Genomic DNA, 15,440 nt, shown 5'->3' with positions numbered 1-15,440 from the left:
ATGGACTGTAGTGTTTGTAAAAAGATTCTCGTGTCTCATGGTGCGCTAATGAGACGAATGGATTGAGAAATTGAACAGTGTCTAAAGAATATTATGTGTATTCTATGACAATACTTTTAAGAGCAATTGAACTTTATATTTATCAATTCTCTTAGCTTTCGATATGTTGTATCTTTATTTTGTATAATATCAGCTCGAGTAGTATAATATATACAGAGAAGATAGATGGTTGATGTGATATTTTGTGAATTGTCTGGTCTTCTGGGAATGATTGAGAAATATCATGTACGGGCTATTACTATACAGGATTAAAGCTCGTAGTCCGTAGCGAGGGGAGAGAAAGAGGGTAGGGACTGTTTGGTTCCTTGATTGAATATGGGGGATTATCTAGACTCCGACACTCTTCTCTTTTGCCTCATCATTATCTTTGCTTGCTCTGCATCTTCGAAAACAGGTGCCACGAATATCCAGTCTTGTTCCGAATTTCGAAACTCCTGTTGTTGGTATCAATTTGGTATTGATTAAAGTGTAAAGTACTTCATTCTTATCAATATGATTGATTGTATTATTCGTCTTGATCATTATTAACTATGGGAAGCTAATACTTGATATAGTAGAAGTGCTAGCGCTAATGTATACGCTAGTATATACACTAATGCAATACAGTGCCCTCTTAGATCATATGATTGATATCCCGATACTAGCAACTCTTAAGTTGAATGGATCATATGCTTTAAGCCTAAGCTCATTATTCAATCTTAAGCATAATGTTCTACTCCTATTCTTTTAGCTCCCCTTCTACTATTCTTTTTCTATTTAATGCGTCACTTTAATGATTATTTTATTAATATTAATCAAGTCTTTTAAGTTTGATATACACCGTTTTTAGTTATAGTATCCACAAGATTCGATTTCCTGTCAATCCATTTAATCTCTGTAATCTCCTTATTTTCGTAATATTGTTGTAAAGCCATAATATCGATCAGAAATCGTTTTTCCGCGTTTATACTGAGCTTAGTTAATAGGTTATATAGTGACTTAGAATCTATACAAAGTATAAGTGGTATTCGCTTTTTAGGTTTGAGAATAGTATTGATAGTACCCTTAATAGCAGCTCCGATATCAAAACCTAGAATTAGTGCATATAGCTCAGAAGCTAGTACACTCCTAATGATTCTCTTGTATTTGACCGATATCCAGTAGATGATATTAGTATTGCTGTGCTTGTCTATAAGGCATATAATATAGCCGATTTGCAATGATAAATCAGTATTGTTAATAAAGGATGTATCGGTAAAGACAACTAAGTCAATAAAATCTATATCGAAAGGTATAAAGATTAATTCTCTTCTTGGATTGTCCATCTGCTATTTGATAATCTTATTAAGCTTAATAACATCTTCTTCCTTCAGATCTATTATTTGAATAGTAATTGAAAGATAATATAATGCCTCTGGTTGATATACTATTATAATATATGCACTTCTCATACATTAAGCAATATATTAGTTCTTTGAAGTGATATTCTTTTGAATCTTTCCCCTCGTTCCTTGTATATCAACACTCCCTAGCATAACCATTTGGAGATTATCGTACTATTTCTCCTGATTCAGATAAATTCTATCACCCTTAAGAGTAATTAAACCACCATTAAACTTAAGTGGATAATCTTCAATGAGTTGCTTTCTGTTTTTAGCCATAAATCCGGCTTTCTCCAATTACTCTTGTTCTAATTATATAAATCTTTGTTTACAACTATAAGAGTATCATTGATTTATAGTCCTATAATACCGATGCTGTTATTGAAATAAAATAAATAGGGATTGTATATAGATTATATCATATTTAGCCTATTCCTATAGTGATTGTAATAGGTTCCAAATTAGTGATTTTTTGTTTCTGGTATATCATATAAGGGCTTTATGATGTATAGTATATATCTGAAATCAAGTCTGATCTCTTCTGGTGCTTCTATATAAATAGATCTATTCAAAGTTGTGGTTGATTAGGTGTATGCTTATATAATATTCTGTAAATAGATCTGAATATGCTTGTTTGATGCTTGCAAAATAGCGGTAAGTGTAAATATAATACACTGGCTAATGTATTGAATAATTAGTGATTGTGTCAAAACAGTGGTTTTGCCTGCATTTTGGTATGTTTGAACCATTAGTCGTGATTTTGCGTATGTTTTATTAGTACCTTCTTCTTTTATTTTGTCAACAAATCGTAATTTAAATAGTTATATTCCGGATGGTATGCTAGCTTTTGAAATGATTTTAAAGACTCCATTTTCTATTAGTTCGTCAACTTCCTTGTGTCGTGATTTTTTATATTGTATAGATATATCATCTTGTAAAAATACAGTTAGTTGTAATAGTAATAGCTTAATGTCAATATTTGTCAAATTAATTATATTAGTCAAGTTGCTTCTTATGCGACGATGTAGTTACATATCTGGTTATACCACTGACAGTGGTATTTGCAGTCGTGATATCTCCATTCGTAATGTATCAACTACTATAGTGTTACTGTCGTCATCATTATTCATATTATTACTGTTATTCGATTCGATTTCTTTAGGCTTTTTATAAAAAGGTTATATAGATATAGATTGAAATTTAGTCGGTTTACTGATGAGTTTCACTTTATATATTTCCCTATTCGTTTCAATCAGAGTGTATGGTTCAATCTATTTATTTAATATATTGCTACCTTTTCCTTCTTTTTATATTAAAACTTATGAATTAAGTGGTAGAATAAGAATTGATGTTGTGGATGGTTTATTCTTCAATCTGAGCGTTTCTGTGATCTGTCTTTTAGTTTGTATATAATATACTTCTGTTATAGCTTCTTTATAGCTTTTATATGTTGAATGATTATTGGGGTTGGTGAGTTAATATCACTCAATCTAGGGTATATCCTATAAACTAATAGTATGAGAATAAATTTATTCGGTTAACTATATTATTCACAGCTTTCACTGTTATTTATAGGATTATTGTTTTCATCAAATTATTATCTTCAAGCTCTTTAATCAAAATCTTATATATACAGTATAGGGGAGTAATGATATCTCTTCATTATACCTATAGAATTGTATACTTCAACTAATACACTCTTAATAATAATTGATATAGATTTTATATTCTGAATGAACTCTTTATTTACAAAGTTTTTTCCTATATTATAAATAATGTAATCTGATGATCCCATATATATATTAATCTAATACTCTCAAAGAATATTAAATATATACTTAACTGAAATGTTTTCAAGGAACTAAGCTGCTTGATAGCGTATTGCCTTATCAACAATATACAAAACTGGTTTACCTATAATATATATAATATTAATATATATAGCATAGTTAAATTCAGTATCCTCTAATAAAATGAATCTGAAACATCCGGATAACTTATTATACATTTGATAGTGCTTATAGTATTTAATAAAATGTTTTATAATATTATTACTCTCGTTATAGCCTGTGTATTATAATATATTATAAAAGCGTTATGCAAATAGGTAACCGAATTATCGATATAAACACTATAGCTCAATAATCGTTAAATAATAGTCATTCTAGTAAATAGATTCTTGAATAAACTAATCCATATTTATTTTCCATATCAAAAATGTATACCCGCATCTCCTAATAATAGAATATTAACCAATTGGATTAATGAATTTGTTAGTGATATTGTTGTAGAATGCTTTAAGCCAATCTATATCCTCAAGTTCCAATAAAAATAGAATATCGGTATTTACAATATAAAAAACAATGTATCCAAATAGTATATCTGTTATATGGATATATATATAGTAGTAAGCTATCAGGAAACAATCCCTGATACTCTGTTACGTAAGCGGACACAATAGGAGTTGTAAGCTTTACCACTACGCCACACACGCAATCTGTCCAAAAGGCACAGTATCAGGGATTGTTTCCTGATAGCTTACTACTATATATATATCCATATAACAATATCAATACAAAATGAATCTATTGATATTGCAATCCCCTTTCCAAAGTGTATATTTACTGTTTCTATTATTTATAGATTATACATTATTAGGCATATCTATTGCTATACATAATATTATCTAATCCCAATTATAGATTTACTTACACAAGCTATATCGATATATATACCAAAGAACTCCTTACTTGTATAACTTGTATAAAAGATATCTATCGCACTTTCTATTAATAGAATAGCTTCAATAGAATCTCTAATCAATATATGTAATATCGTATTGACTAATAACTGATTAAATATCTTTTGGTTATTTACAAATTCTGAACTAATGAAAAATGCTTCTTCTTTAACATTATCAATATCAAGATCTACAAAGAACTATCCCATTTTGATTTCTGAATTAGATTCTACATTAATAGCTTTTCCTTTATATTCGATTAACTATTAATTGTAGCGCTTATTAAATATATTATTATTATTATTCTTAATCTTTTCCCGATATTCACATCGATTTTTATCCTATTCCTCCTGGGAATACTTTGTTGATTGATATCCCTCTTTTTTGTATATCCAACAACGATTTCGTTGATTCGAAGAATTAGATTATTATCGAAACCTATTAGTATTACCCTTGAAGCTATTGCTTCTGAAATTATCGCTTCTGAAACCTCTAGAACCACCTGAACTATTCCGGTTATTATTACTACGAAATCTTCTGTTAGTGAATAATACTATATCTTCTTCCTTATACAATCTCTTTTATATATTAATAGATTATCGCAATTGGTTGATTAAACCAAACATCTCCTTTTTAGAATCGAAACAAGCTAGGTTGTATGCTTCAATATCTTTATATACTAGTATAAGCTTATTGTATAGATATAACATCTGCCGTATAACGGGATCAAGTCGATACTATAGTATGTGTAGCTACTTGATCATAATAGTAAGATACTCACTAAATGGCTTGTTTTTATACTCCTTTTTAATTGATTTGAGAATAATACTATTCCATTTAAATAGTATATTGTATTGGTACTCTTTTCCCTCAAAGTTACTTTGTATATAAATGTAAAGCTCTCTGAATATAGGTAATAATGCTTTGTAATTGGTATAAAAGAACTCGAATGTGTTGTTCTTTAGTATAATTGGGAATGCCTTATATTGTATATTTATAGGCACTTCCGCATATTATGAGATTTCGTAGAATATTAAGAGTTTTGAAATCGAAATTATCGTTGTCCTCGTTATATTTCTCTTTATTGGTATAGAATTTCGATAAATTGATAAAAGATTGTATATTAGAATATATCAATGATTTTTTATTTCTATTACATCAACCTCTATTATCCTTTCTATTATTATCATCATTATTATCATTATCAGGATTTCCTTCTTTATTATCTTTCTTATTATCTTTTCAATTATCTTTATTGTATTTAAAGTTATTATTAATAAATCTATTAATTATTCCAAATCTAAATTTAGATTCTTTAAGATTACAATTTTTCAGAACTTTCTAAACTTGATTTTTCGTTTACACATTTATAGTAGATCTATATAATTGGTTATATAAAGCTGTAAATACTTTAATATCTAATTTCGATATCCATATCCTTTGGATACATAATACCATATATAGCTTTTGTATATTTAACTAATAAATCTTTGTGAATTGTCTATTTATAAATATACTGAAGTTATTATAAAAGATCTCAACTAGCTTATCGTTGTTAATATCCTTATAGTCATATTACTTGCACTTGAATTTAATATATTTAATAAATTCCTTAGAGTCAAAATCAACAATTCCATTATCAGTCTGTTATTCCTTTAATAGGCTTAATCATTCTTTGTAGTGCTCCTCTTCCTCTTTTATATATAATTCCTTATTGATAATCTTAAAGATAATCAGAATATTATTACTATCTAATATAATAGAATATGTATAGGGATATTTTGAAGGTTATAGGTATTTCGAAGGTTGTAGATAGATTGTAGATATGAAAAGTATAAAAGAGTATATAAAAGGTATTTAAATAAAGGGTTTATTTTATATAATATGTAGTACAAAGATAAATATATAATAAATACAAAATCAATTCGTCATACTTGACTAGTTGATTCTTTTGAATATATTTTTCTGATATAATTATTTAGAGTATATTCTTTAGTATAATAAGGAGAGAAAACATATTGTATCTAATATAATGATATCTTTCTTTGTAATCTCTTCAGAATTTCTATCAATTCTAAATACTACTTTTAAACACCTAATACTTTCTAATAGAATCCAAGGTCCTAATTTGTAATATTACTAATTAGTATTAGTATCAATTTGATATTGATTAAAGTGTAAAGTACTTTATTCTTATCAATATGATTGATTGTATTATTCGTCTTGATTATTATTAACTATGGAAAGCTAGTACTTGATATAGTAGAAGTGCTAGCGCTAGTGCATACGCTAGTATATACGCTAGTGCAATACAGTGCCCTCTTAGATCACATGATCGATATCCCGACACCTGTTTCTTAGATGACACCATTGTTTTTTCCCACTCCATAATATGATATTTAAAATATCAAATACTAAAAAACCTCTATAATCGATACTAACATCTTGCGTTACCAACCTGTTCACTTTCAACTCCCAGGCGAATCAGCGACGCCATTGACATCATCATCACCTCTCATAACGTTTACTTCAATCATCTTCATCATGTCGTGCTCTATCTTAAAGACTATTCTATTCCCTCGGATCTGCATTGCTACGCGGTTTCGCACTATTACTATACGGGCCGGCGATCTCGACAATCTGATATTCGAGGAATACATGTACGTAGTACTTTTTATTATAGAATTGGTTTCGGATTGTTCAAGTCTGAGTCGAAAGCGCTGAATGAGCTGCACAAAAGTCTCTTGTATGAGTGGATTGTCTGTTGAGGTATAAGCCTACTGGAATGTATCAATCTATGGACTCTAGGGGCGAGGTCCCTCTTCTGTTTTATGGTGAGGTTTCTCTGTTCGGCAAATCTCATTGTAGGATTAGCTCGGTTTGGAGTGTTTGTAGACAGGGATGCGAAGACTCAACACCTGTACGCGGTGCATCCTACAAACCTCTAGCTCTCTCTTGAGAGTCTGCAGAGCTAAGATTGAGTTATAAATGGAATTGAAAGAATTGGAAGGAAAAAGGTTTAGAGATATAGCAAAGGATTATATTATGATTTTATGATAATAATATTTACAAAAAGTTGAATATTAGTTTTAAATGTGGATATAAAGGTTATAGAAGCTTTAGTTAGATTCAATATTTATTATCGATTATTATTTCAAATACAGAAATATGATATACAATAAATCTCTTCTTTTAGAAGAGTTTTTTTGATATAAAGCTTGTTATTACTCTATTTATACTATAACCTTTTTTTATACCCTTTGATTTTCAGTTACTCGAATATTACAACAACATAATATAAAGAATGCCATCGCCTTCAAATTAATATCATACTTTGGGCATTGATATAATATAATGTTTTTCTTTTAATTTTCGAATTTTCGAATTTTCCGAATTGATTTGTATATAGGCAATAGAGTTTAGGATTCAGTCTTATCCTATTATTTTCAACAGTTTTGATTATATATATTTAATAAGAGCTAAAGGATATCAAGTTTATAAAGATATATAAAGAGTTAATTTAAAAGAAATAAAGATAAAGAAAAATAATACCTTTTTCTGCTATTTTATTAATAAAAGGATCCTTTATTATATTGAAAGCAATTTGGGAGGAGATAATTCTTGCTTTTTATAAAAAGGAAGGGATAGCAAATTGGATTTAGGATTTTAAAAAGAGAAATTAAATATTGGAATACTTTAATTAGATTAAAGATAAAGAAAAAGTGAAAAAGGAAGTATTTCAGAAAATAAAGATTATTTAATCTCTATTTGCATTTTGAATAGAGATTGGGTATAGCACCCCAGTATTCGTTTTACTCCTTCAAATTGAATATATCTATTATAGATATCCACTAGCAATTATTAGGTTTTTAAAGTTTAGCCGTTCTAAATAGTTTTGGACTGAGAAAAGGACGTTAATTAAATCAATCAATCAATTAATCAATCAATCGAGTGTTTGTAGACACTCCGTGATTGGGAAGAGTTTGTAACATGAACATCGATGCTTAGCTGCATACGAATATCCCGTATCTTCCTATGCATAACGATATACTTTTTCTTCAACACTCCCTTCACACATAAAATCCATAAACAGCTTATCTGTTCACCAAAATCCTCCAAAATCAATATCCAGCCTAGAATAACATTATATATAGTCACATATTTCCCACGCTCTGTCATATACGACCATAGACTGAGGAGAATTGGGGCATCCCGTCCGCTCTGCCATACACAAGCCTCAGATCGGTAGATTAGTAGTTGGGTGGGTGACCACCAGCGAATCCCTACTGTTGTATGTTTTTGTCATTTAACTTTTGGCGCTTCTGGGATGGGTGGTGGACTGGAAGAAACGTGGTTGGCGAGGCGAGAATTCTTCAGCGTTTCAAAGGTGCAGGAGAAGAGACGTGGAAGGATGAATTTGAGTGCAGTGAGTAGGATTGTGGATGCTCATGTTTTGGAAAATTGTGTTCTGGTAGGTAGGATGGAGGGCGACGAGGAGGTAAACGCGTGTTTCGATGTTACAACCGAATTGTTGAGAATGTCTGAAGTTTCTAAATTAAACATATGTTGTTCCATCATGCCTCAAGCCAGTGCTCTTAATGATGTTGCTCGCATTCCGTACATTGTTTCGTATAGTGGATGTGACGATTTTTTCGAAAATATTTACATAGATAATATCGAAAAACATATCACTAAAGATACCTATTCAATATTACTTCAATATTGAATACCACTAGAAATTACTGGAATACAGTAATTCAATCTGGAATGAGCATTCGTCATCTATTTCGATATAAAAATAAGACATTCTAGAAGATACTCAAAAATTCCCAATCCATTTCGGAATAAAAATGAGCATTTCAAGTCGAATTCCTAAGTGCCCATATATTCCTAATAAGATTTTATATATTGAATGTCTATAGAAGTAATAGAATCCTTCTTCATATATACGAACTATAATATTAAAAACGCTTAATAGGAGCCACCCTTATACTACAGTAACCTAATACAAACCCTGCTTCAAGCTTGCTATGTTTCCATGATGCTTTCCAAGATATTACGGATGACAGCATTATCATCACACGGTAGAGAAGTTTTGTTCAAGAAAGTGCCTGCCGATTTATCCTGCAAAACGTCTAAGTATCAAATCAAAGAGGGCGCCAAAGGCACTTTATGATCATCTTCCTTTAACTCACCAACAGCGAATTATGTAAGTGTCTAATCATGCAAACGTGTCCAAAAACTCCAAAGCACTTCCCACTAGATGAAGACTTCCAGTAATCAACACTACCGCTTCATCGCCGTCTTTTTCGTCACAATTGCTATCACCATAACCATGAGCTGCACATCGAATAGCCTCTTCGACAGTCCGTACAACGGTCACTGCGGATTCTCCTCCACTAATCTCAGCCCAGCACGTTGCCGATTCATGTTGTATTTTAAGATCTTGAATCGAATCTCCTGAGTATGTCATAGAAACACGTTCAATATCGGGAGCTGCATTTCTTTCCCACAGAGTATTTGTACAAAAGATCGCTTGATGAAAAATCGGCTCCGCACAAGCGAAACGTGATGTCGATGACGTCATAACCTGCCAAAGATGATGGAGTAGCGCCGTGGCATCCTTAGTTTGTTGGTTAAATATCAGAACACGTCGAGCTCGTTTCTGTGCTGCCATGTTTTTGATTACCCAAGGCCCCAAAACTTCAATACTTTCTATGGTATGAGCTCCATCAAGTAACCAACGAATTCCATGATTGAGCCGCGTCTCACATCGCCCGGGCCATTGGGCTTTTTCTAGACCCCGACGAAACTTTTCGGGTAGTGGGGACTGCATGAAAGTCGCTGTGTCTGCAATACCACTAAATCCCATGCGAGAAAGATGCTTTGCGGCTACTGCCACCGCTAAGCTAGCATTTGTTCGCTGGAAATCACCTTGAAGACCAAGCTCGATGGACTCGAGATCTGGATGTGTCGCAACGACATGTAGATCTGCTCCTTCATACACGGCTACAGCTTCCAACACAGCCATAGCTCCGGGGTCTTGTGGCACCGTAAACACGGGAACTCCTTTTTTCATGATACCTCCCTTAGCCCATGCAATCCCCTCAAGCCTGGAACCAAGTAGGTCGGTATGTTCTAGTCCCAAACTGGTTATAGCGCAGACGCTGGGTTGGCGAAGAATATTGGTTGAGTCATAGCGTCCCCCGATACCAACTTCCACCACGGCCGTATCAACTTTCTCCTGCATAAATGTATGGAGACCCATCAGCGTCAGAAATTTTGCAAAAGGTGGACTCTGAGAGGGCGCTCGGCTATCTAAGTTTAACCGATTCCATATTTCTGAAGAATACTTCGCAAATCTCTTTTCATCAAGAGGGGTATCTGTGAAAGCCGTCGACTGTGATTCTCGAATTCGGATACGCTCTCGCACACTACGCATGTGCGGCGACGTGTATAAACCAATCTTTCTCAAGGAAGCTGATCTTTTCTCTCCAGGATCACATCCATCGCTTAAATATTCGGATAATATCGAAAAGATGAAAGATGCCGTGGAACCCTTACCTTTCGATCCGGCAATGTGGATAGCGTTTAATACATCGAAGTCAGCAGGCTAGTTGTGTGTCCCATGGTTAGCTCTAGTTCCATCGAATGATAGCACGGCAATGAGGGGTATCACATGATATCCAATGTCTTCACACCACTCTCCCATTTGCTCCAAAAGAAAGCTTCGATCTTGAACTCCAATCATCTGTTGTCGTGACTCGAAGTTTGTGCGTAGACTGTTCAGATGATGGAGAGCATTCTAATTATTTGTCAGCTTTGACAATAGTCAAGAGGTTTGAACACAAACATGATAAAGCCGCCTTGATGATTGCAGCCCGTCGGTCTGGATAAGAGGATTAAGTTGCGTCACGAGTGATAATGAAGCCATGTTCCTTGCGTTGTAGACTTGAGGCAGCGAATACGCTCTGTTTATCATTCTTATCTTGTAACACACAAGTGGGTAGCACAGCTGAGTACAAGCGCCGAAGATCTTGTTGGTCCTGCGGGTATGTATGTCAGGAATGTAACCATAGCTCGCCACAATCCAAGTCATTTCATGGTAAAATACTCGCAGAAGACATGTTTTCCACAAAATTGTTGGAGGTGGATTAAACCTATGTATTATTAGAACATCATGATACTATCTATAGACTGCATGAAGGAATGAGAGAGACTTACGTCTTGTTTAACCGGATCCGCGGGTTTTATCTTATGGTGTGTTTGCTTTTGTACAACATAGCACGAAACATTATATAATAAGTTTTACAATATAACAGTCTCAATATTATACTAAATATTAAATTTATTATATACTTATTACTATAACTATATGTTTGTTTCTTTTTTCTTTTCCTTCCTCCCACCTTCCTTCCTCCCACCTTCCTTCCTCCCACCTTCCTTCCTCCCAACTTCCTTCCTTCCAACTTCCTTCCTTCCTCCCACCTTACAAATTTTTGAGCAACAGTTTATCAAATCAGCCGAAATCTTGACATTAAATGTTGCGTCTAATCGAATTCGAGACCTAACTCAAATTCAGTTAGCCGCAATTCAGTAATGCAATGACTAATATCGTCCGCCTGTAACTGTAGTATGACATCTCACTATGAAAGACTTGATTTTCAGCTGCCAATGATGCTGCAAAGCGACATGACTCATGAGACCTCGATGATCTAAGTACTCGGTGATAATTCTGACGAAGGCATGGTAATATAAATAAAATGATCAAAATTTCTATGAGATATTAAATTAATGATACAACTTTTGAACCTATTCAGGGAAAAACTATGAAAAGGACTATCAAATCCGATCTAATATTTTACCAGTATTGAAACTTTCAATAAGATACCTATATAAAATTGATTTGATATTGATATTCAAAATATATAGGTTTAGTTTCATTTTGATGAGGAACTCGTCAAAATATCAGCCAGTAAATATTACGAGTAGCTGATTCGTTTGTCAGATCCGAGTCGGAACATTGAAAATTGCTTTACAAGCCATGAATGACGTGTCATGCGGGATTTTTGTTCAAAACGATATCTGCATCTACAGTAATTCGAACTCAGAAGTTATTGATTGAAATCATATAGTTTGAATACCTACCGGATGAAAATACGATGGAAATATTCGTCAGGTTAATACCTGCTATTGCTTTTGACAGAAATATTCGCATGACTCGTCATTTCAGCTTTCAGCTTTCGAGAGGATCTAAAATGCAACTCAGAACGCAAGAGACCATAAGGAGCTGAACATCTCTTTTATCTCAATCTGCTAAAGTCTGTCTTTCCAGATTCATTCGTTCATCAAAATGCAATGTTTGAATCAATCATCACTTGTCACTTCCAGATGGACTGCCCCCATTCCTTTTAGCTCCCTGCCATATTTTGTGTTTGGTGCTCCGCATGAAAATCTCGGCTCAAAGAAGTTGATTATCGATACGCTCCGCCCAGATGACCGATCTTTGTCCTTAGCAGAATACCGCGATCTCTCTGTTCGCATTGCGGTGGGTCTAAGACGACTAGGGGTCCAACCCAAGGATCGAATTTTATGTCTTTCAGGTAATGCAATAGCATACCCGGCCCTTTTGATGGGCACCATTATGGCGGGCTGTATTTTTGTACCTGGACAGCCTAGTTACGGTCATTCAGAATTGGAAAGACTGCTCACAGTTGCGAAGCCCTCGGTAATCTTGACTCAACGGGCGCATCTAGATATCCTGTCGGAGGCTGAAGGTAAAGTTTCTTGCCCAGCCTTAGAGAGGAAATCGATTTTCATTTTTGATGATGACATTCTTGATAGCACGGGTAGATCATTCCTCAATGTACCTCACTGGAAGGATATGGTGGGCTCTATAGACGAGAGGAACTGGGAGTATCCCAATGTTAAATCCTCGCTTGATTACAACAGTACCATTGTCATAATGTTCACATCAGGTACAACCGGGCATCCAAAAGGTGTTGAGATTTCTCATCGCAACTATATCTCAGCTGCCGAAAGCTATATGCAGCGAGTATCTCTCCACCCTGACTGGCAGCAGTCGATGAAAAATATAGGCACGGGTATCAATAAGATTCGTGTTTTAGGAGCGCTCGGAATGCACCATATTCTTGGTCAAAGATCCTATAGTGTTATCTTCCCAAAGCTTGGAGTTCCGCTATATCTCCTGTGCCAGCCAAGTGTGCAGAATATCTTGAACGCCGTGGAAACTTTTAAGATTTCTGACGCAATCATTAGGAGTTCCATGCTTACTGAAATTGCGAAAGCACCTGCTTGTAATCTTGAAGAAAAGTTACGTTCTCTGAAGAGAGTGGAGGCATCTGCAGCTCCAATGGGACAGTTAACCAAAACAATACTGGAGCAAATAGGCGTCGGGAGAGTTACCCGAGTCTGGGGATTGACCGAGTATGAAAGTCCTTCCAAAATAAACTGACAGTACAGATGCTAATCAATGAGTTTTCCTTTTCAGACTTGGATTGATCACCGGTCATGATATGATGGCTTGCTCGCCGTCTGAATCCGTTGGGGAACTCCACGCCAACTTTGAGGGTAAGGTAACGGATACCAGTGAGCGTAGCCGGATCGTGAACCGTAACACCATTGGTGATATTTGGATCCGTGCGCCTAGCCTTAGCACAGGATACTATCATAATCCAGAGGCTACCTGTGAAGCTTATGGAGCCGATGGGTGGTTCTCTACCGGAGACGTCGGATATGTTGATGAACATGGAATGTGGTATATTGTGGATCGTAAAAAAGTAACATAATCCCAACCAAAGCAGAATTGCAGCGAGAACTGATATGAAAGATAGGATTTGATCAAAGTGAATGGAAACCATGTAGCACCAACTGAACTGGAAGCCGTGCTACTTCGTCATCCAAAAATCGTGGATGCTGGAATCATCGGCGTAGCTGTGTGAGCCGATCACATCTTACCCTCTGGAGGCCATTAACAATTGAACACAGGTACCAAGATGAAGGACCACGTGCATATATTGTAACCGCCCCTGAATCGGCACTTTCCGCTACTGAAGTTAATCATTTCATGGCCGATAAGATTGCCCCATATAAGTATCTTTCTGGAGGCATCTCGTTCATTCCAAGTATCCCGCGGAATTTGGTAATATTGCACCAGCTGTCTCTCTAGGTCCGACCAAAACTGATAATGTACAGAGCGGAAAAATCATGCGTGAACAGCTGCGAGAACTGGCGAAGATGGAACTCGGTTACTCTAAAGGGCACTACCATGGAATACACGCAGTGTCCACTGGGCTCGCCTCTCTTTAATCTCTTGCATAGATGCTTTCAAGTGAGGGAAGGGGCGGTAGATTGTGTCGGCCTGCAGGCTCCAGGCTCCAGGCTCTAGAGTCTAGTAGTATTATATTTTTGGAAGAAACATATGTAGATGAGAATCGCGATTCGTTACCACTCAGTATCAAAACGCCAGAAACTTTTCATCAAGCTTGCGTCACCCGTTGTGGGTGTCTTCTTTTGTCTGGAACATCGTGAGAAGATACGAGCGGATACTCAAAGCTCACTCTTTTATTTAAATTCTGATCCATTTCTGGTGAAGAATTCCCTCTGAACTGTTCCGTCTCGAAATAGCAGAGGAATAGTAGCTACCAATGAGCAAACACAACAGCTTACAGTTAACAAAGTTTCCACCGACAGGTATAGAATACAGGACCAATATAAACGAAAAGAAGTCGAACCGTTGAGGGAATAGGATAGGACCAAATATCGAGCCCCTCATTCGCACGACGTTCAGCTATATTTGACAAATACTGATTGACCGATGCTTACCAACCAGCAGGCACTCGACCCGGGTTCACCTTCCTTCACGATATTGATGATTATACATGCAACCTGATCTTGAAATACTGCAGTGCAGATGAAAACGCTCCATGGTTCAAGTGAAAAGTGGTGTCATTAAACTTATCAAATGAGGGTTCAGATTCGGAAGGAACGAAAATCAACCGTGACTATACCCCGCATCTATCTCACCTAAAGAACTTGCGGGAGGTACCAAATCGAATGGAATAAATAAAGCTCGATATATCAATACCAAGGTTCCTGCATAGTATCATGTTACTCAGAGCACCGGTGGGTGTACGGACTGATGGGACACTACAAAAAATTGACTTACGAATGGATATCTTCTGATATATCAATTTATATATCGTAAGAATTATCACAATTGTTTATTAGAAATAAAACAATCAAAACGTAAAATTTGA

At 35.0% G+C, this 15,440-nt stretch overlaps 2 protein-coding genes across 2 annotated transcripts; one reads left to right on the top strand and one right to left on the bottom strand.

Annotated features, from left to right (window-relative positions):
- Nucleotides 1-9,034: 9,034 nt before the first annotated feature.
- On the bottom strand, nucleotides 9,035-11,095 carry EAF02_005306 (uncharacterized protein; the record flags this gene model as incomplete). The annotated part of the gene is made up of 4 exons (XM_038901354.1): nucleotides 9,035-9,285; nucleotides 9,357-10,774; nucleotides 10,841-10,966; nucleotides 11,015-11,095. 3 exons carry the CDS (start codon nucleotides 11,093-11,095, stop codon nucleotides 9,383-9,385), a joined length of 1,599 nt encoding a protein of 532 aa, XP_038758694.1. The 3' UTR covers nucleotides 9,035-9,285; nucleotides 9,357-9,382.
- Nucleotides 11,096-12,293: 1,198 nt separating this feature from the next.
- On the top strand, nucleotides 12,294-15,094 carry EAF02_005305 (uncharacterized protein). Its single transcript, XM_038901353.1, has 5 exons — nucleotides 12,294-13,608; nucleotides 13,673-13,961; nucleotides 14,016-14,119; nucleotides 14,170-14,323; nucleotides 14,377-15,094. The coding sequence occupies exons 1-5, from the start codon at nucleotides 12,515-12,517 to the stop codon at nucleotides 14,488-14,490; spliced, it is 1,755 nt and encodes a 584-aa protein (XP_038758693.1). The 5' UTR covers nucleotides 12,294-12,514; the 3' UTR covers nucleotides 14,491-15,094.
- The last annotated feature ends 346 nt before the right edge of the window (nucleotides 15,095-15,440 follow it).

The sequence above is a fragment of the Botrytis sinoallii genome (assembly GCF_014898435.1).
Source record: "Botrytis sinoallii strain Bc 23 chromosome Unknown BSIN_008, whole genome shotgun sequence".
NCBI classification, from domain to species: Eukaryota; Fungi; Ascomycota; class Leotiomycetes; order Helotiales; family Sclerotiniaceae; genus Botrytis; species Botrytis sinoallii.
This window is presented reverse-complemented; position numbering and strand designations above follow the sequence as displayed.